The sequence below is a fragment of the Argiope bruennichi genome, chromosome 4, assembly GCF_947563725.1.
Source record: "Argiope bruennichi chromosome 4, qqArgBrue1.1, whole genome shotgun sequence".
In the NCBI taxonomy this organism is placed as follows: Eukaryota; Metazoa; Arthropoda; class Arachnida; order Araneae; family Araneidae; genus Argiope; species Argiope bruennichi.
Genome location: NC_079154.1, coordinates 36,423,033 through 36,444,604, shown reverse-complemented (window position 1 = coordinate 36,444,604; position 21,572 = coordinate 36,423,033). Strand labels below are relative to the sequence as shown.

The 21,572-nt window shown below is 25.3% G+C and overlaps 1 protein-coding gene across 3 annotated transcripts; it reads right to left on the bottom strand.

Moving 5' to 3' along the window:
* Positions 1-1,897: 1,897 nt before the first annotated feature.
* On the bottom strand, positions 1,898-21,242 carry LOC129966176 (NADPH--cytochrome P450 reductase-like). Of its 3 annotated transcripts, none has more exons than XM_056080577.1 (15): positions 20,863-20,996; positions 19,294-19,471; positions 18,587-18,625; positions 17,871-17,925; positions 17,396-17,524; positions 16,550-16,699; positions 15,833-15,957; positions 13,722-13,910; positions 13,430-13,543; positions 12,649-12,767; positions 11,563-11,744; positions 9,313-9,462; positions 8,193-8,445; positions 6,594-6,825; positions 1,898-3,106 (listed from the first exon to the last, which is right to left on the bottom strand). In XM_056080577.1, the coding sequence occupies exons 2-15, from the start codon at positions 19,464-19,466 to the stop codon at positions 2,962-2,964; spliced, it is 2,055 nt and encodes a 684-aa protein (XP_055936552.1). In that variant the 5' UTR covers positions 19,467-19,471; positions 20,863-20,996; the 3' UTR covers positions 1,898-2,961. The 3 variants fall into 3 exon arrangements, with proteins under 3 accessions (XP_055936552.1, XP_055936551.1, XP_055936553.1); XM_056080576.1 differs by lacking the exon at positions 20,863-20,996 and adding an exon at positions 21,044-21,242 and having other exon boundaries at positions 1,905-3,106; XM_056080578.1 differs by lacking the exons at positions 18,587-18,625; positions 20,863-20,996 and adding an exon at positions 21,044-21,241 and having other exon boundaries at positions 1,936-3,106.
* Positions 21,243-21,572: the final 330 nt, after the last annotated feature.

Genomic DNA, 21,572 nt, shown 5'->3' with positions numbered 1-21,572 from the left:
TCAAAATAATAATCTGGAATAATAATAAACATTTGGAAATGCTTTGCCCAAACTTCAGATTTCATTTGATTTGATTTAGTGGAGTTTCATGGTGCAAAAACCATTCTTGATTATGCTGCACCAAATGTAAAAGTTCAGAATTTTGAGCCGAGAGAAGGGAAAAAACATCTTAATACATGAGAAAGTTTGGAGAAGTCTAATCCAGCCGGTTTTACGGCATATTTTAAATAATTTATGTATTGAACCTCCATAATAAACATATTAGTTTCTATGCTACTCATAAATTTTTGAAAGACCTATTACTACATATGGGCCAGTTCATCATTTCACAGCTAGATATCCAAAATGATAATTATGAACATAAAGCATCATTTTCCATATTTTAAACAGTTTGACAGAATGTGGATTTTTGAAAACCAGGAAGATTACAGGATGATATTTTTGGACCTTTTTAACCTTTTCAGAGGAATAGATATGCCAAGTAACATTTATAGGGCATTCTATATATGAGAAATTTATTAAATATTTGTCCTAGACGTATAACAATGCAAATGCAAAAAGAGTGATAAGCAAAACTGCATAAATATATCTTCCCATGCTCTGAGTAATGAGAAAATATAATAATATGGGCAATAATTAATATTTTCATTTAACAATGCTGCAATACACAAATGAAATTCTGTATATATATATATATATATATTCTTAAGAACATTGATTCCTTTTAACAAAGGAGGATATTCAAGGTTACATCAGAAATATTTAATGCCATATAGTCTATAATTTTCTTTGGATTAATAATAAATCATGTAAGGATAGTGGTATGTAATATCTTTGTTCATATGTAATTGTTAATTTCAATTGTCTTAACATGCAATTAATTAAAAAGTGCTTGGAAATAGCCTGTAAAGTGGAAACAAGTGCCTAATTAGATAAAAGATTATTATTAAAAATAAGTGAATTTCTATTAGTTTCAATTATGAACTAATTAGCTGACTTCTTACACACTGACATGTTGATGATACATTGTTAACATAAGTTCTGTGTCAAATTAAAATTTCTTTTAAATTTAAGAATAAAAATAAAAGAACCCGAAAATATTTGTTAAAATTTTAGTTCTCTAGAAAAAAATAAATATTAAACATTTAAAATGGCAAGAAATATTGTCATACATTATTAAAGAAATATTTGATCAATGAAGTATTAAGCACTTTGGCAATGCAATGAACATTTTTTTTTTTTGAAAAATCGAGGAGACAAAAAAAAAAAAAAAAAAATCAATATTGTACTATCTCACAGTTATCAAATTGTATTTCTAAATTACCATTTCAGTTTTTTAAAATTAATCTGTTCTAAAAACGTATCACCAAGTCTGTGATACAAGTAGGCAGAAAATAGTGAGGGATTTAAAAGGTACAATCTAGAGAAAAACGTTTGAGAGCAGTAATAAATAAATGAGAAACTGTTCAAATGATTGTTTTCATTTATTGATTACTGCTCTCAAGAAAGAAAGAAGAAAACTGCAATACTCTTAAATTTATAAATTCTAAATGCATTGAATTCTGACATTTGATCTTAATGCAAGTTTTGACAATCTTAGAATGTTTAACAATTTTCTAAGATAGTTTGATAGATCTTTATTTTATATTGGGACTACACATTTTTGTTGAATGGTATATCCAGTATTTAATGTTTAGTTAAATTGATATACAAAAAGCAGTTTTAATGTATCAAACAGGAAAATCTGACATTTAAATCTTGAAGAAAGATTTTTGTGCCTTTGCAAATGATTTTTTGATAAATGCACATCGTCTAAAAACAACAACTAAATAAATTTCAGAATAAAAATAATTTATTCAGTATAACATCCATTGGTCAATATAATTCTATATTTAAAATGATTTCAGAACATTCTTAAAAGATTTAAGCAATAACATTACTTTAAAAAAACATCATGAAATAAAAAAAAATTGAAATCTGAGATATTCTTTAGAAAATTATTGAAGTAGGTGGAAATTGTTTAACACATATGATAACAAACAAATGCACACATGGATTATAGTAATAAGTAAATTTTACACTGTAACAAAAACATGATTAATTCTTTTATAGAGAAATAAGCATTCAAAAGCATGTTATAAATAGTTGCCACCATCAAAAATAGAATTAATGTATCTGAAAGAATAATTAAGCACAAATAACAGTTGTTAAGTAGCATACACAGTACAACAATAGCCAAGATTTGAATTAATAACAAAATAATGCTTTAAAAGTAAAGAATAACACAAACTAAAACAATCTCATATGGACCAATATGAAAAGCTGTAAAGGCAAAACAAAAATAATATTGGCACCATCATATAATTTTTTTTGGTCAGCATAAAATAATATATTTACAATTTGAGTAATGTTATGAAGATCTAAATGGATGCTATATTACCCAATATCTCCGGATCTTTACTTTCAGAAAAAGTTAATGAAAAAAAGTAAAAAACACAGCACTTCAAATAAAAAATGATTTCAGAATTGGAATGTAAAACAAATCAACACTTAAATTTGTAAGCATAAGTCAATTCATTACATAAAAACAAGATTTCAAAACATGCCATTCTTAAAATTTTCAGAGAATATTTTTAGATCCATACACCAAAGTCAATACAATAAAATATAAAATAAGAATTTACAACGGAAACAAACTAGTCAATTTTCGATAGCAAAATATATCTTTCAGTATACACCAGCCCTAAAATAGCATACTCCATATGATTCATTTTCCACATACAAAATGAAACTAAATTACGCAAAGATAAAATATAGAAATAAATAAAAATGATTGTTTACACATCACATATACAGACAAACATGCAAAGTATTTCATTAATCAGATGAGAGTAGCTTCTGATTGTGCTTAAAATATTAAGACTAATCATAATTTGAACAGTCTAAACATCATGTACAGGGTTAACTCCAGACATCAGCAGAATACCTCCTCTGTGATTCCATCTTCTTAATGTAAGCCTCTGCCTCATCCTTTGTTTTCTTTCCATATTCTTGAACAATTTCAAGGATTATGTTATGAACATCCTTGGCCATATTACGGGCATCCCTAAAGAATTGAGCATAAAAATTAATGCTAAAAATAAGAGAATATCTGTTGCACAAGGTGATTTAAAGATAACTCATTCACCTAATAGCTTTACCTGACACAAAATTTATTTGTAAATCCATGGATGAAACTAATATGAAGTGATTTACTTTGGTAGAAAAAAAATGTCGTTAAAATGGTAGTTATATATATATATTTATTCATTTATTTTTATTATTATTAAGGAAAGATGGATTTGAAAAGTTCTTGCTTAGAACCATAACCAGTACTGGAATAACCTGAATTTAAAAACAGAAAGAAAAACTGGAGAGCATATAAAAGTCAGAAATAATATAGCTTTAGAATATAATTTTGCAAAGACAGTTTCAACAGTTGCAGACATTGTAGAAATTTAAGAACCTGCATAACTCAAAAATAAAGCCTGACTGCAAGTAATCAGAAAATGTTTTAGAAGAATAAATTGAAATGTTTACATATATACATCAACTTTCAGACACACTAGAGATTTTTAAGCGTCACTTAATATAATGATAATTATAGCCTGCAATTTTGATTTTAATTTGTCAAAATAATAGAAACATTCTAAGAACACTGCTGATGAAAGGCAAAAACTGAGATCTTATACTATTTAATTGCTGGTGAGGAACGATGTCAAATCACAACTTCTGATAAACGGTGTAGTATAACTTGTAAAAAATAAATTAATGAATAAATAAAATTTGGTAGAAACTTGATTTCCAAACTGATTGAGACCATAATCATCTTGGATAATCAAAAATCTACAAAACCAATTTTATAGAACAGTTGTAAAAACATTCGTAATTATCAAATTTCCTACATGAATTTTCTGAAACATTAACAAATTCTGATAAGAATATTATTCTCAAATGCCACTGATAATCAACATTTCCTTGCCATTTTTCTTAACCCTTTAAGCAGTTTGCCCGTACAGTGTACGTGCTACCCGAAATTGGCCTCATCTGGTTTGCCCGTACGGCGTACGGGCATCGATATTTTCTCCTTTCCTTTTCTGGTTTGCCCGCATTTTTCATTATTGAAAGAGACTATTTAATATTATTATTTTTCAACAGATGGTGTGGCTTGCCCATGTGAATGAAATGCTTTTCATCCGGGTTTTTCTATGTAGCGGGAAAGCGGAAACTTTTCTTTGAAATTTTTGTTCTACTGTATGCCGTGCTTGTGAATCTTATGGAAATTATGGGTGGAATAGACGACGAAAATACTTTCTTGTTAGATGATGAACTACATTCTGATACAGATATTTCTTCTAATTATTTGGATTATTCCTCAGATGACTCGTGCAGTGAGCTCAGATGCATGCAGAATGTACTTGAAAAAAGCAAACATTTAGGGGGTTTTATGTCCAAAATTGTAAAATAAAAAATGTTGTAAAAGCATTAAAAGTGAAAAAAAATTAAAAATTTTAATATTCTTATTCTATTAAGTATGGTACTTAATTATATGCAATAAAAAATATGCCTTTTTTGGAAGCATTTCTGGTAAAATAATTGACCGCTTAAAGGGTTAATGATTACAGAATGGTGCTTTCAAAAGTGGCTTCGTACCCCTCTTAACAATGTGAAACTTTCCAATATATTTACAGTGTCATCTCCCTCCCCCATGACAATGCATGAAATCTCCTCACACCATTACTGTAAAACTTAAGAATAGAACTGAGTCAATTTTTTTTTTCTCTAAACTTTTCATATTATATTTATAGTCTTCACATTTTAAAAATTTAGCTTCTGAACATTTTCTGAAAACTTTATAAGAATGTAAGCAATTCAATTTTTTAATGTCAACTCAGCTAACAGAGACCCAGATAGTTGCAATTCTACGTATATTCTTCATCTTCTATCATAAAGTAAGATAATGTTTATTCGTTTTAATAGAGATTCAGATTTTATGTTTTCTAGCCAAAGAAATTTTATTCTAACAATTGCATTAAAAAAAAACACTTAAAAGAATATGTCAAATACTTTAATATTTTTTCAAAATGCATGCATAATCAAGCTAAGCACATAATTTATTCATGCTTTTAATGCACTGTTGACAGTATAATATAAAAAGAAATATTCAAAATTTCAAGACATTTAAAGAATACACAACTTTTCAGATTTCACATACTCATTAGTTGATTATGAATTCAATCTGATTTTACAATAATATTCAATTAAGTATGTGTTTTATATGCAAAAAAAGTTTAAAGTTGCAAACTTTGATAAATTGTTCAATTATAAGTACTTCCTTCAATTTATATATAATTTCTACACATGGCATTATTTTAGCACGTAAAAAAGTACTGAATACATGCAATATTAAGATTTAACTATGATAATTTCCAGTTAAAGAGAATTTTTTTTTTTTTCATGTTTAGCAAAATAGCAGACATTTCAATTTAAAGACAGTTTTAATGATCAGTTATTTATTTACAACCAGAACATCAACTAAAAAACTCTGGTATAAGACCAAAGATAAGGAAGAAAAACAGTGAGAAACACCTTTGTGGCTTTTATGTAATCCAGAAAGAACTCCACAATTTGAGAAGCGAAAATACCTATTCTTCAACGAGATTGGCCAATTAAAGGTTCTTGTGATTCACAAATAAAAGCACCTTTATTTTTACAATTTCTTTTGTTTTATAAAGAGAAAAAGAATCATTACATATTTACATAATAATGATAATGTTAATATTATATTTCACATTTTTGATGAATTGTATAAGAAGTATTAAATGATATTTTACAGCAACAAATCTTCAAGTCATAATCACAAACAAAAAATATAAATATTCAGCTGAATTATGCATTTTTACTAGAGTCTAAAAATGAAAATAAATCAAATTTCTGTAGCAATAGAACTTTCAGCAGTGTGATATTTAATAATTAATACATTATTTGAAACACTATTAAACTTTAGTTTTCTTTTAGCTGCATTGGCCTTAATAAATTTAGATCAGTCGACTTCTTTTTTGTATGTATGTATGTAATTCACACTTGAATGGATAAATTTTTTTTCAACCTTCATATACTTTCCATTTAAACATTTCATTTTTATTACATGTGATAGGATTAGATATTTAGAGTAACTTAACATTGAACAGTTATTCATCAATTTCATACAACTGGACCTGATTCAGAGTTATCATCTCAAAAAGAAATCATGTATGTGCTGACAAGTTACAAACAATTAAATATAAAAAAAGAATACGAATAATGCCAATTAAATTATCAATTTATAAATGAAGCATACTCTTATTATCTAAAATTATAACTTTGTAAATGCAAGAAGAAAAAAAAAAAAATTAAAGAAAAAATTTAAAGCAATGAAATTTTTTTTATATTTCCAGTATTCAATATATCAAAAATTGAAAATTTTAGCATTACCATCAATTATTGATTAGCTTTAAAATGAAATAAAGGTAAATATTTTAACTGGGTCAAACAATCAAAGTTTTATCACTTACCCACACACATAAATATGTCCGCTTGATTCACCAAAAACTCGCCACAATTCATCTTTGTTAGCATTTAGCAGATGTGTAACATACAATTTCTCTGGCTGATCTCTGGAGAAAGCTGCATGTAGTTTTGTAAGGGTTCCTTCTTCCTCAAAAGTCTTGAGCTCGTCTTCATATAAGAAATCTTCTTTTGATTTACGACATCCAAAATAAAGTATGCTATCCCCAACTTCTTTTCCTTAAAAGACAATATAAAACAAAATGACTTTTTAGCAGTTGAATATGATGAATTATGAAATCATATTTGATAAAGTTTAGTCAAAGAATATAAAATAAACAGAAAAACAAGGATGAAGTAAAAGATGCTGTTATCAATTAATCTTTCCAACACTTAATTATATAATTTTCAAATTAAGAAAATTAGTTATACAAATAATGCACTTTCACAACTTTTTTCTATAAAATCACAGTATTTTACCAATGAATGTTTTAAGAAATTATACACAATAAGTAAGAGTTAGCTGCTTTTAAATATAAAAACAGAATGCCAGTTCAAAACAAAATTTTAATAATTAAATAAATGAACTATGTTGTAATTTGTTTAACAAGATTAATAAAAGAAAACATTTCAAGGAAATTCTTTTTATAATCTAAAATATTAGTTGAAGTAAAATGTTCAATATATAATCTAATAAACCCTAGCTCACAAAATGAATTACTTATACTTTTTCCCTGTAAATTCCATTTCTGATCTAGGCTAATTGTTTGAATTCTTACAAAGCAACTTTGCACATAAGTTCTTACTACGAATTCAATGAAATCAGTAAATCTATTAATACAGAAAGCCTAATGTTGTAAAAATTAAAAGCAAAAGAAATTGACTGTTGATGGCAATGGCGAAAAAAGATTTTTTTCCACCCTTCTAAGCAAGATGTTATCCTTAAATATCTTCACTCCATTTCATTTTACTTCAAATGCATTGGACCTTGTTCCTTTGTTATTTAAAGTAAAATGTTGCATATATGATACATAATGTTTTATTCAAAATTCTTTACATGTGTCTGATACATCCTTTATTAGGATATCATCTTACTAAACTCCAAACCATTTTCCAGAAATATTAAGTATCAGAAACAAAATTAATGTTATCACAATTGATTTTTTATCATTATTATCTAAAACAACAAAGTCTTTAAATGAAAATAATATTTTAAGCAAGATATTAATGATATGAAATTCATAAAATTCGGTTTTGGCTGCTTCTTAACATTTTTTCAACAGTTCAAGAACTTTATAATATAGCACTAAACTGTTTTCCAAATAAATTTCCTTAGTGATGATGAATTTATACAACTTGTATGATCATAAATCTGTAATAGATTACATCATTTCAGATTCTTTGTATTAATAAAGTTTACATGCAATCGCAAAGTAGATAATCCAAGGTATTCACAAATCAAAAAACATTGATAACAATCATAAATCAAATCAATATTTATCTTCTAAAATATTATCTATAGTTTGAATAATGAAAGTGTAAACTGTAAAAAAAATATATAAATAAGGACAAGAAAACCGTATGAATGGTTGAAAAAAATATCAAACCTTCTTTTCGTTGGAAAGAACGTTCTTGCAGGAAACCTCTGAAAGGAGCTAAGCCAGTTCCAGGTCCAATCATGATAATAGGAATATGTGGTTTGCTTGGAAGTCGGAATTGAGAGCGTCGAACAAATATTGGAACTCTATCACCAGGCTTTAAAGTTTTCAGCCAACCAGTAGCAACACCTCTAGTTATACGCTTGGTGGGAGTCTCATATTCAACCAAAACAGCTGTGATGTGAATAGAAGAGGCATGTAGCTGAAAGATAATAATCGTAATATTTAATGCAAATATGCACTAATCTGAAATGTGAACAAAGGCATGGAAACAAAATAAGTTGACAAGCAAGTAAAAATTTATCAGTACACCTAACATTTTCACACTATTTTCAGACAATTCATCATTTATTTGTTTAATAAATAGAAATAAATAATAAAAAATAGTTATTTTTTGGTAAAAATGCAGCAGAAATATGTTTTAATAAAACTATATATGAATAACTAAAAAAATTAATGATGGCAATAATTTGTATTTCACAGATATAATTCATGTATTTATATGTAGCAAGTTCAAAAAAATATAGAACAAATATCTTATTATCAAAAAGAACTTGAAAAAATTATGATTATTTGCTTCATTTAAATCAATTGTGATAAATAAATCATTCTAAAAATTAATTGTACATGACATGATTATTTTATATATGAAAATTTCTCATTTTACAAAGTATTTAAAACTTCAAAATAACAAAGAATAAATTAATAAATATTCCATGATGATACCATATTGTGAACTTTTCAGGAGATAAACAATATAAATAATAATTGTGTAATATAATACTGATTTTTTTAATAGTTTGGCTGTGACTGAGTAATATAAATTTAAATATTATTACAAATTATTTTATCAGCTAAGATTATTACATATAAAACTTTCAGGTAAAAATGATGAAATTTATTTAGTAATTAATATCCTTTAATTAAAAAGGCAATGGAATTAAAGGAAACTATCTAAAAAATCATTAATACTATATAAACAAATACCACAATCCAAAAAAAAAAGTTTAGATTTAATTAGAATAGACTTTAAAAATATAAATTAAAAAACAGAGTGCAAAGCACTTACTTTTGGAGATGATGAAATAGAATAATATCTAGCTTGAAGTCTTGGCAACAATTCCAAAAGATGGTCGATGGGTGGTTTAAGAGATGGTAAATCTTCCAAGATATGAATTATACTGCGGCAGTACTTTACAACCCAACTTAAATACAATTTCTGTAAAAACATAATTTCTAAATTATTTGGCAAAAAGAAAATGATAAAAAAAAAGTAATAAAAAGATATTTTGAGTACAGAATCAGGATAGAGATATATTTATATGGATAAAATAATATTTAATCAGCAATATATTAATTGGCTAAATAAATTAAATAAATGTTTTTAATCAAAGGCTAGAGAAATCAACAGAATCTTGATGCTAAAAAAGTAAATGAATTTTAATAATTTTGTTAAAGTGATGGTGGAAATGGATAAGTTACCAACAAATGGAAAAGTTGGATATTATTCATTAAAACAATAGAATGCAGTGGAGTGTCATTCAAAAAAATTTTTAGACATATTATAGCCTAAGAATAGATATAGATGTAAAAAGGAGTAGAAATATCATTTTCAAATTCCTCAGAGCAAAAATAAAATGTTCCCAATCAAAGAAGAATTCGGAGACAAATACCTGGGAAAGTTTTCTCTTGTGGAAGAACACAACGCTATACAAATTTAATGAAATCTTTAAAATCAATTGAACTATGTGTATTGTAAATTGTTACATCGAAACCATATTCATTTTTTAATTTTAAATCTCACAAAAAGAACTAACTTTTGTTTCAATCTTTCTTGAGCAATTTCCTCAAACTGAGGAAGTTCAATTTAATGAATTGATAATAAAAGTTGATTAAAAGTCTTAACTTTATATCACTATACAACAGGATTAGGCTGGTTGTTAATATGGATAGCAGGAAAAATAAGAAGTATAAGATATCATCAAAAACTTCTATAGTATTCAAGGAATAGCACATATTTCATTAATTAGCAGGAAAGAAATACCATCTTTTTTTTCAAAGAATTTATTTAAAGAGCAATCAACAAAGAAAGGATTTAAGTTCAAAAAATGTGTCAATCATGATTACGAAATAAGCCACTTATTTCAAATAATTTCTCTGCCGAGTTCCCAGAGAAATTATTTGAAATATTACTTTTAAATTTCCTGCAGCAAAATAGAAAAAAGTCCACTAAATAAGAGTGAAAATGCATATATAATCAGAGCTATAACTGGTATCAGCAACAAAAAAAAAAAAAAAAAATCAACCACATCATGTATTTCTTTCAATCATTTAAACTTAATTCTAAGAATAAACTGGCAATTCAACCAATTTTTATATACCTTTTCCCAATATTTATACAATCATAAACAATCCATTACAATAAACATCTCTTTCTATCCAATAATGAAATAAAAATCATTTCTTACAAATTAATTTATGAAATAATCAAAATTTATCTCATTAACAAACTAAACTGAATTGTATTATTATTCATTTATTTGTTTGTTTCAAAAATAATACATAATTATAAATAAAATACAAACAGTTTATTCAGCCCAGAAATGCATATTATGAAACTTATGTTAGTATTGGAGGAATTACACCTTCTGTTTTTATTAATAATCGATATTTGAAAATTTCATACTACACGAATTTTGTACAGGTAACAGTATTTTTTACCCAATTTTGTACCTGTATTTTTTTTGTTTTGTTTTTTTGTAAAATAACTACAGATAATCTATAAAAATAAAGCCAAACAAATAACTGAATAGAAATGATCACTTAATATTTCAATTTCTATAAGTCAGATAAGTCAGTTTATAGATTAAAACCTATCTAATATTTTTATTATGTTATTGACCAAATTGCTAAACATGATACTCTATTACAGTGTCATACAAATAGAATTGTGCAATTCATTTTTCTCTTTTTCAAAATGTGCAACAGTTTTCATTTATGTCTTCTTAATAAAAATAAACTATTTTAATGTTTTAAAAACATAATTATCAATAAATTGATTCCTTCATTGACAATTTAATTTTTTTTCGTACTAGTGCTATAACCTGGTAATGACTTTCAGATGGGCAGATAATTTCAGGATTCCATAATATTACATTAAAATATAAATTAAGAATTAAAAAAATTAAAAATCAATTTTTTAGTATATTAATATATTTTAAAAAACTGATTTCATTGTATTTATTTCATATATGTCAAAGTTTACTTCCTTAACTAATATAAATTTAGGCTAGACATATTATCAGTCAATCTTATATACCTTTCCTTCTTCGGATGAAGTAGCCATCAATTTCAACATCTTTTTCTCTTCTTCATCAGTAGCATATTCAGAAATTTCCTTTAACACGTGAGTACGAGGTATGCTAGTGATGTCAACGTAATGTAACAATGCAGTTCGATAAGTTGTAGGGCAAGGGAAAGGATGCTTCTTTGTACTGTCCTCTGAAAATCATATATAACTTTAATACAAATTTTAAAAAATAAATGTTAAACTTTAACACAGATCTGAATAATGTAAACATTTAGTGACCTTATTACTTTTCATAAAGAATTACACAAATCTACTAAAAACTAAAGATGAAAGACATTTTTAATATTAAAAATATATATAAGCTGAAAAAGTTCATTTAAAAAATCTTGATATAAGTCATGACAACAAATAAAATGAATTAGTTGTAATCTAATAACATGTAAAATCTATGTTCGTAAAGTTGTAAGAATCCCTTAAAAAAGAAGTTGTACTCATTTAAAAAGAAAAAAAAAAAAAAATCTTATTTGAAATGTTCAAATACTTTTATTATGAGGTCAGCGAAATAGCTTTTCAAAAATCTTCAAAAGATATTTTAGACAATATCAAATCAAATCTACTTTTTAAATGAAGATGTCTACAAAACGGAAAGTTAGAATTGTAGCTTTTATAACAAGAATTGCCTTCACATTGGCTGATTTAGCAACTTCACGGGGTTCTTGTTTCATATGGCAGAGAACAATTAAAATCAATCACAATTAGAACAATTACAAGTTTTAGAACAATTAAAATTATAATAATTAGATTTTAACTGGCCCCAAGAAAACTAAAAATAAGCATGATTTATGGTGTAAGTAGTTTTTTTTTTTTTTAAATAAATAGCCTTATAAAGAATTTTTAATTTTTAGAAAATTTGAATTTTATTATATATATATATATATATATATATATATGAGAGAGAGAGAGAATTATTCCCCTAGAATTTAATTTAAAAAAACAAAATTATTTGTAGGACTATTTTAGAATTATCAAAAGTCAAATCAAGAATCAAATTATTAAAAATTATTTTGATTTGTAAATGACCACAAAAACTCTTACCATCTAAATTATTGAGACTAAACACAGTATCCAAATCCGCATTTAATAATTTTCCAAGTTTCTCTACAAGTGCAATATCATTTGTAGGATAGATTGCCACATGATCACCAGTATCGTATCTAGAATGTAAAGAATTTGAAAAGAACATTAAATACAATTGAATTATTACTTATGTTTGAAATTAAATTAGTGATTTTGAAAATTTATGGTCAAACTGTATTTCAAGCTCCAAATTAAAATTTTTATCTACTCAACTATTTTATTTTTTATTATAAAAAAAAAGAGGAACAATGCCATGTATACTGTATACAAATGGAAATGTTGAATACTGAAGAATATATGCTTTGAATACTAAATACTAGAGAATACAAACTAGGAAATATAAATAAATACTAGAGAATACAAAAAAACTATTTTAAACAGCAATACAAGATACAATTCTTAAAAAAATATATTAATACACAAAATCTGAATCATCAGCATGAAAAATTATAAACTATATTAGTGATAAATTGCAAGACAGCTTTAGCATTTATTTTAAGTTTTTAATATATGTGAAATTAAGAAATTGTCTCTTGAAGTTCAATGCTTCCAATTAATTCAAATATTATAAAACTTAAAATCTTAACAAATAAAAAAAACTTATCAGAATTTTATTTTATTAAATTTTTATAAAATTCTGATAGGAAATTGTGAATTATGAAAATATACACAATAATTGAAAGAAAATATTCAAATAAAACTCCAAGTATTAGAAATGTAATTACAATGTATTACAAACCTTATTCTAGAATCGGTGATATCAAGTTCAATATGCATACAAGAACGTTCGCCTCTATACAATTCCCTGTTGACGGTGACAGTGCTCAAAAATGGATTTTTCATATCGTATGGCCTGAAAAAATAAGGCATTAACATGTTAAAATAAAATAAATTAAAAAAAGACATTTTCAATTTCAAAAATATGCAAATGGCTTTAAATTTAAAGGTTACAATTCCCCAAATTAACAATTCAAACTCTTATTTTAATTTAGATATATTTTACACTAAATAAAATTATGAGAAGGACTTACGGTCTTTGATTCTTATAAGAGTTCAATCTAGAAATTTCTCCAGTAAATATTTTTTCAGGTGGTAAGTCTTCATGAACCACCAATTCATACTGACGTAAATTGATGTCTTCTCCAAGAGTTTCAATATGAAAGTGTTCGCAAACAGCACTCCAAAAGCGCTCCTTCCATGTGATAAAATCTTCTTCAATGCTGTTAAATATAAAGACACAGAATAATATTCTTCTTCAATATATAATAATTAGATAAAATATAAATGTTAGAATTTATCCATTATAAAACACTTACAAAGATACAGAAATTAAGTATTGTTATTAATGATCAAATTGTTTCCAAATACAACAGAAAAGTTCAGCAAATGAACCAAAAATCTGTCTCTTCTATCATACCATCATAAAAATGTTTATAGCTCCATAATTCTACAGAAAAAATAGTTTCATTTTGAACTTGTGGCATTTCAATATAAAGCTAATTTTATCACTATGTTCATTACAGCATTCATTTCCAGATATGTTTAATCTAGCTTTATATGCATTCAATCATTAATATAATTCCTTACTAATTATGCAAGATCTTGCCTTTATCTACCTAGTTTAAAAAGCAATATTATATGATTAAAAAAAATGAGATCACACTTATAAATTGTTTTTTAAAATGTGCAAGCTCATCCTCCACTTACAAAACAGAAATATTTAAAAGTTTAAAATAAAAATCCTTCTGTACATATTATATTTTAAATCTACAAATTTCCTTTACAATTTTTCATACAATATTTTGACAGACTTAGATTTGGAAACAATTTTCAAGAAAATTACTCATTCAAATAAAAACAGAAAAAGAATATCCAATCTATTAAACTGAACACTTATTATTACATTAAAAATAAAATGAGTTTTACTAATTAATTTCTAAAACAACTATAATTCAAGTTTGCATCTTTAAAATTTTATCAATACAAGTTAAATGATAACATGAATCAAAAAAGAAACATCAAGATTTCAGAATTGTAAATAGAATATAAACAACAGAAAAATACTTTTACTCTGCTCTGGTAAAAACAAGTCATTTGCCAAATAAAATGTTTATAAATGATTTTGTATTTAAACCATATCTTGTTCATAAAAAACAAATTTGATTACAACACATTCATTTTTATCATGATTATTTTTTAACCAAGATAAAAGCAGTTATCTTTACTAAAAAATAGTAATTAATATATGTTATACACTAAAAATAATTCTATAGAGCCTGATTTAGTACATTCAAGACATCAATGACTTCAAATTATCTTAATTGAAATCACTGGTAATATTTCAAATTTTCCAAATCATTCTCCAAAATTTTAAAGCATATACCAAGAAATTTCCAGAAGAAAAATTGTGGCATAACAAAATTAAAATTTATCACTAAAAATTTCATTTGAAAGTTAAAAATTATTAGTAAAATTTAAAAACAATAAAAAATTTTTAATTGATTATTAAAAAAATTTGCCCTTTTCAACTGAACTGGTTCATTTGAATCTTTTCTGAACCATTAAAAATATTATAAGAATAAGAATGTAACATTTATAAATACTTCCTTGAACTTGAATATTTGCTAATAAGTACAAAAATTTCAAACATGAATTTTGATATTTCATACTTGAAAGCTGTGAACATATTCTTTAAAACTTCTAAAATATACTTCTTAACATATTAATTTCTAAGCAGTAACAAGTATTGCAAATATATTAAATTTTTTAAAAAGCATTTTAGTCTAAGAGAAGTAAAATATCTTAATAATTTTAAATAAGAAAATTATAAGAATTTATACGGTCTTTAGTCAATTTGTTTTAGTAGGATTAAGATAATTAATTAAAATGAAAATAAATTCCTTCAACAAAATATTAGAAATTTGTTTTTCTGGAAAATTAGAAATTCTTTTCCACATATCATTATTATCTCTTAAAGAGACATTTAACCCTAGACTTTGGTTTGGTTAGAGGATTTATTGAACCAATTAAAATCCCAAATCCTTTTGGGACTTGCCATGATAGAAGTTTATTATTATGTTATATTATATAATATTTTAAAGAAATTAATATTGCAATAAATATTAAAGTAAAATATACTCACTTAGCATCATCATCTCCTAAACCTAATTCAAAAACTCTTGTGCCTCCTAATTCTTCAACACGTTTGTCAACATAAATACCCATTGAATTATAATGTTCATAAGTCTTATTACCAAGCCCAAACACCTACAAAGCAAAAGAAAAGTTGGTAAATTAAGTTTTTGCAGTCAAAGACATTTTTTAATTAAAATTGACTTTTAATTTATCTTTTGAAATCGCTTCATTCTACAAGCACATTTTCATAATTTCATCAAAATGGAGAAAAATATATGTAAATATTGAGGTATTTTCAGTGTCTTTATAGATCTATAGTTTCATACCATATCATTCATAATGCATTAAGTTACTCATTGGAATATAATATAGAAACCAACAACAAAATACAGAAAATGGTATAAAAAATTATTATTATACTTAATTCATAGATTTTTTAAACAGTAATATGTATAAAACTTATATAAACTTATAGTAATATGTTTATATTAGCATATTCAAAATGTGCATAACAAAAGAAATTAAAGCAAAAGAAGTTATTTTCCTTGCATAACTGTAGGGAAAAATTAAAATATATTAATTAAAACATTTTAATAAACTAATATAATTGCTTTATTATATAAACAATTCACAAAAAGTGTTTTCGTTTTAAGTCAAATCCCTAATGGATGCACACACACACAAAAAAAGCTTCATCAGCTAAAATACAAAAAGAAATATTTACAGCATAGTTCAGACCAGACAGGTCACCATCCCCAGTTTGCAGCCATTGATAAAACTCCTGAGCATTATCCGTCGGATCACCTTCACCGTAAGTTGCCATACAAAAAATCACGAGGGAATTTTCAATTTCAGGAACTTTGCACAAATCTTCCTGTAAAAACAGAGAATATGTTTTATGCATATATAATTTAAAATAGAAATGTATACATACATATTTTGATATTTCAGAGATAAAGTATACAGAATATATGTAATTTCTGTTTTAATATAAATGTATATAGCATAATATATCATTCTTGATTTGCATTCAAGGTATTGAACCTGATACAAAAGGATTTAAACTGATAGAAGCATAAAATAAGTAAGCGAAACTCAGTATAGAACATGATTTAATGGAATATATCCTACTTTATAAATCACATTTATAAGAAAAGTGGTTTTAAACAAAGCCATTGAAAGTAAGTAAATTTCATTGAAAAAATTTCACAGAAAGATTTTATACTTACTTTTTTTTAAAGCTTAAAGATTTTAACAAAAAAAAGTAAATTTTTATATTTTTTTTTTGTTTGTTTTAATATATTAATTTATTTCCTAAGTTGAATTTGTATAACAATAATTGAAAATTAAATATTCGTTTACACTTAATTACTGAAACATGTTTGCAAATAATTATAAGTACCTATATCATTTTCCTAAATATTAAAAAGGAATCAAGAAAAGTTTGATGAACTGAAATTGCTTCGCAATAAATTATTTATAGAAAAATTATCTTGATTAAGGATTCAAAGATGATCAAACTTCAGATATTAAAAAAGAAATCAATAAAAATGTAATATTTTATACATACCATATCATAATCTTCTGGATCAGCAACCATTGCTTTCATGCCATAACGATTAGCTTCTTTTGCTAATCTAGTAGCAAATTCTTCAGCAGTTCCAGTTTGAGAGCCATAAAACACAATAACATTTCGTCCCTAAAAAGTTTTGATTATTATTATAACATGAATAAAAATAAAATGTCATTTTTTTTAAAGATATCAAACAGATAAAATATTGGTTTAATATATTTTCAGAACAAATAAAAAAAAGTGAAGCATTCCAATTTGCACATAAAATTTTAAAGATTACATTTGTTTAGAAAGAAAGCAATTATGCACTTTATTTAACAAGAATTTTAACATTTAAATATCATTGTTTTAAAACAAAAACACACAACAAATTAAATAAAAATAAATGATAAAATAAATAAAAATAATTAAAAATAATTCGAATAAATGACATTATAAGCTTTTCATATCTTTAATAAAAATTAAAACTTACAGTGGATTTCATCTTGTTAATAAAGCTCGAGTCTGAAGTAGTAACATGGTTAGGTCTAAATAAGAGGAAAAATTATTCAATTTCAAAATATAAATAAAATAATTCATCCTACAAACTAAAGAAATGAATAAAAAATGTGTATATGAAAAGAAAAAATATCATTAAATATACATTTGTTTAAATAATTAGTTTTAAAACAACATATTAATATTATATTAGAAAATTATTAATTAATTTTCATGCTATATTCAAAATGCAAAATTCAAGACAAAATTAGCAATGTATCATGCATGTTCAAGCTTTATTTAAAATAATTACAATAAAAATCAAAAAATAGTTCCATTGCATAATTTTTAAAAGGAGTTAGCAATGAAGAAACAGAAAATTAAACTACAACTTAAAGAGTAATTAGTACAACTTCCATTTTCAATCAATGAAATTGACAGCAGCTTAGATATTTGAAACCTCCACCATACAATATTAAGGATTTTTAGAGTTAAAAACACAATTTTAAAATCCATTTTAAGAAAATGTAAGTATTCTTCTTCAAATCCCATGAATAAATGTGAAATAATATATGTTATGAAATACGAAACCTTCGTAAAAAGAAGCATCACCAACCAGATCATTCATATCAACTAAAAATTAGAAGATATTAAATATCCATATGTTAGTTAAGTTGATTTTGGGAAATTTTTTTACAGATTTATGCTTACTTTTGAGCCGCTTTATCTCTACTTGTATAATCATGGGTTCTAGTAGGGTATAAGGAAATAAATGAAATTCATATTAAAGAAATGCTAGTTTTATACAAAATGCAACATTTTACATTAGAACACAAAAGTTCTAGTATCATGAATGCCTACAAAAATAGCAGAATATATCTATGCATGCTTTTATTTATCTTAATTCTATAGCAAAGTGCTGAGTAATCTTCAAATACATTTATTGCAGTAAAAACATGCAACTTATTTGCCATGTTTAAATAGCAAGAGGATAGTTTCAGCATGGTTTGATAAATAAAAATATTTTGTGTCAATGGATATGTTAATGCTATTTTGCACCTATCCTTAATTTTCAATTTATTACTATTGTAAGTGCTTTACAAATTTACTGCAAATAGCAAAGTAAAATACATCACATATTTACACTGTAGAAAATTGAAAAAGATTTAAAAACAGCAAAAAAAATCTGCAATTCATGTGACATTAAAGAAAAACAATAGATATCTTTTAAATTTAAATAATGCACTCACAAAGATATGATATCCTAATACTTTGTATATTTTAAATGCCATCAATAAAAAGTGAAATGCTTGTATAAAAAAGATAAATAAATCTAAAAATCACTCTTCATAAAAGGTGATAATATATAGAAAATTAATATCCAAACCCTCAAAAATAAGAATTGGAAAATAACTCACGTGATTTGAAATGTATTAATTTCTTTCTTTTTTCGAAAGAACATATAATAGACAACTGCACTTATCACAGCAATAATTACACAAATGTCAATTGGTCCAAAATGTTGTTGTGCTATAAGGCTTTCTTCTGTGGCACTTTTGGGTATTTCATGCATTTCTAACTTTTCAGCCATTTTAACTAAAAATAAAATACAATAATCAAAATACTAAAAGCAGAGCAAACATATGAAAATTCCACTTATATAAATGTACTGATACAATTGCTAATTTATACATGTAATTAAATATGAGAAATTATTCCACTAAAAGCAAGTATTTACTATTGTAATTCTGTTTAAATTAGTTCTTATTTTTCACAATATGTTTAATATAAGATAACAGGAGCAAAACATTGCTAAGATCTCTTTTAAAACAAGGATTTTGAAAAGTGCATAAAAACAATTTTATCCTTTTTTAAAAATTGGCTGATAAGATTTGAAGTTTCCATCAAAATTAATTAATGTTTTTGTTTTTTTTCTCACAATCGATTTGAATCTCATACTATTAACATGCAATTAGATAAGGGAGTAAAAATTACAGCAAGATGATTAGGATATCCTTCAGATTAGATATATCAAGGAGGAGGAAATCATACTGCATTAGATATAACATGTACTAACCCCATATGTCCAGATATATCTGCTACCTGTTGCTCATAAAAAAAGGTTAAACCAAAAGCAAAAAATTAAAATAAGTCAACTGTAAGCATGTTTATAACAAAGACTGTAAGCAAGAAAGATACAGTGGGGTGTTACTGATAATATATTATAGTGAGATCTTACTCTTACCCAAGAAATAAATTCTATTTGATTCTAATCTAAAATTTACTAACACAAGCTGCAGTTATTTCAAGTTGCTCTTTGTAATAAAGTTAGTTTAGTCATTGAATTGAGTTCTATTCAGCATGTACATGTCAAATGAAACAATTAAAATAAGAAGCTATTTTAGATTTAATATGATAATAAACCTTAGAATAACTCTTTACAAATTGAATATATTTTTTTATTTTTAAACTTATAACCATATGTAATGCTTTTACAGAGATTATATATTTTTAAGCCAACTACTGACTTATACTTTGAAACAAACACACAAAAAAAGGAAACCATTCCTTAACGCAAAGAGTAAAAGTTAAATACAGAGCCTAATATATAAATTAAAAAAAATAATTAAATAAATAGTTTGAATATTTGTTTAATCCTTGGCACAATATGCATAATATTTCAAAAATAAAAAAGTTTTGCTCTTAGGATTTCTAGTCAATTTAAATAACACCAAAGCGGACAACCAAAGAAAAAAAAAAATACAAGGAAAAAAAAACAATTCAGAAAAATACTTTTTAAGGTTTTTTAAAATCATTAATTTATGTTGAATCACCTCTTCAATCTCCAATTTAAAAGGACATACGGCAAATATGTAGAATTCTTATTCCACAGCTTTTGTGACTGAAAAAAATGCTCTTGCGAATTATGTAACACAGTGTCGTACCGTAATCTTTATGTCATAATATAATTATATTAAATTGCATACCATTCAGTAGTGAAATATCTTGCTTTCAATGATAAAAAAAATGAATTAATGAAACATGCAATGGAGTTACACAGCACACAACTTTTCAAATTAAATATTGTAAACACACACCAACGGCAACTATCACACAAACCAACAAGACAACTTGTATGCCGACATAAAATTGTACTATTTATATTACCAGTTGTAGATGAGATGATATGGCCTTTTTAATTTGGGACGTATCCAACAAAAAAAATCAATCAATGAAGATAGTCTTGATATGCAGAATATAATCCGTTTTACATGCTACAGATGCAACAACCCTCTTTCAGCCCCTTAGCAAAAAAGGAAGAAAGTTTATTGTTGCCGAGTCGAGCAGATGCGTAAAAGACAGATAAAAAAGTTCTCACATCGCAATTCAGCTTGGCGATTGCAGCGCCCTCTTTAATTTCGTTTTGTTTCCGATGTTGCAAAACGGAGTAGAAAGTGTTATACGCACATACCAAAGATAGTGGTGGATGCGGAAACGAGATAATCGGTATAATTTTATCTTCCGTACGAAGTACAATGAAGATAGAAAATATTGTTACGACTATAACTAGAAATTTTAAAATGAAGATGAGAAACTATTAGCTATAGAAATAATTGAAACACAGAAAAGATCTGTGAAAGTAAGAAAATATTTCGACATTAATTAATTTAAAAAATAAAAATTAAAAAAAAATTTG

Bases quoted from the DNA above. Each gene is read 5' to 3' on its own strand.
- LOC129966176 (XM_056080576.1), bottom strand. From the start codon at position 19,466: ATGGCTGAAAAGTTAGAAATGCATGAAATACCCAAAAGTGCCACAGAA. The intron at 17,525-17,870 runs GTAAGTTTTAAT...AAAACTTTTTAG, and splicing joins TTAACAAGATGAAATCCACT to GGACGAAATGTTATTGTGTT. The intron at 13,911-15,832 runs GTGAGTATATTT...TATATTTAACAG, and splicing joins TTAGGAGATGATGATGCTAA to CATTGAAGAAGATTTTATCA.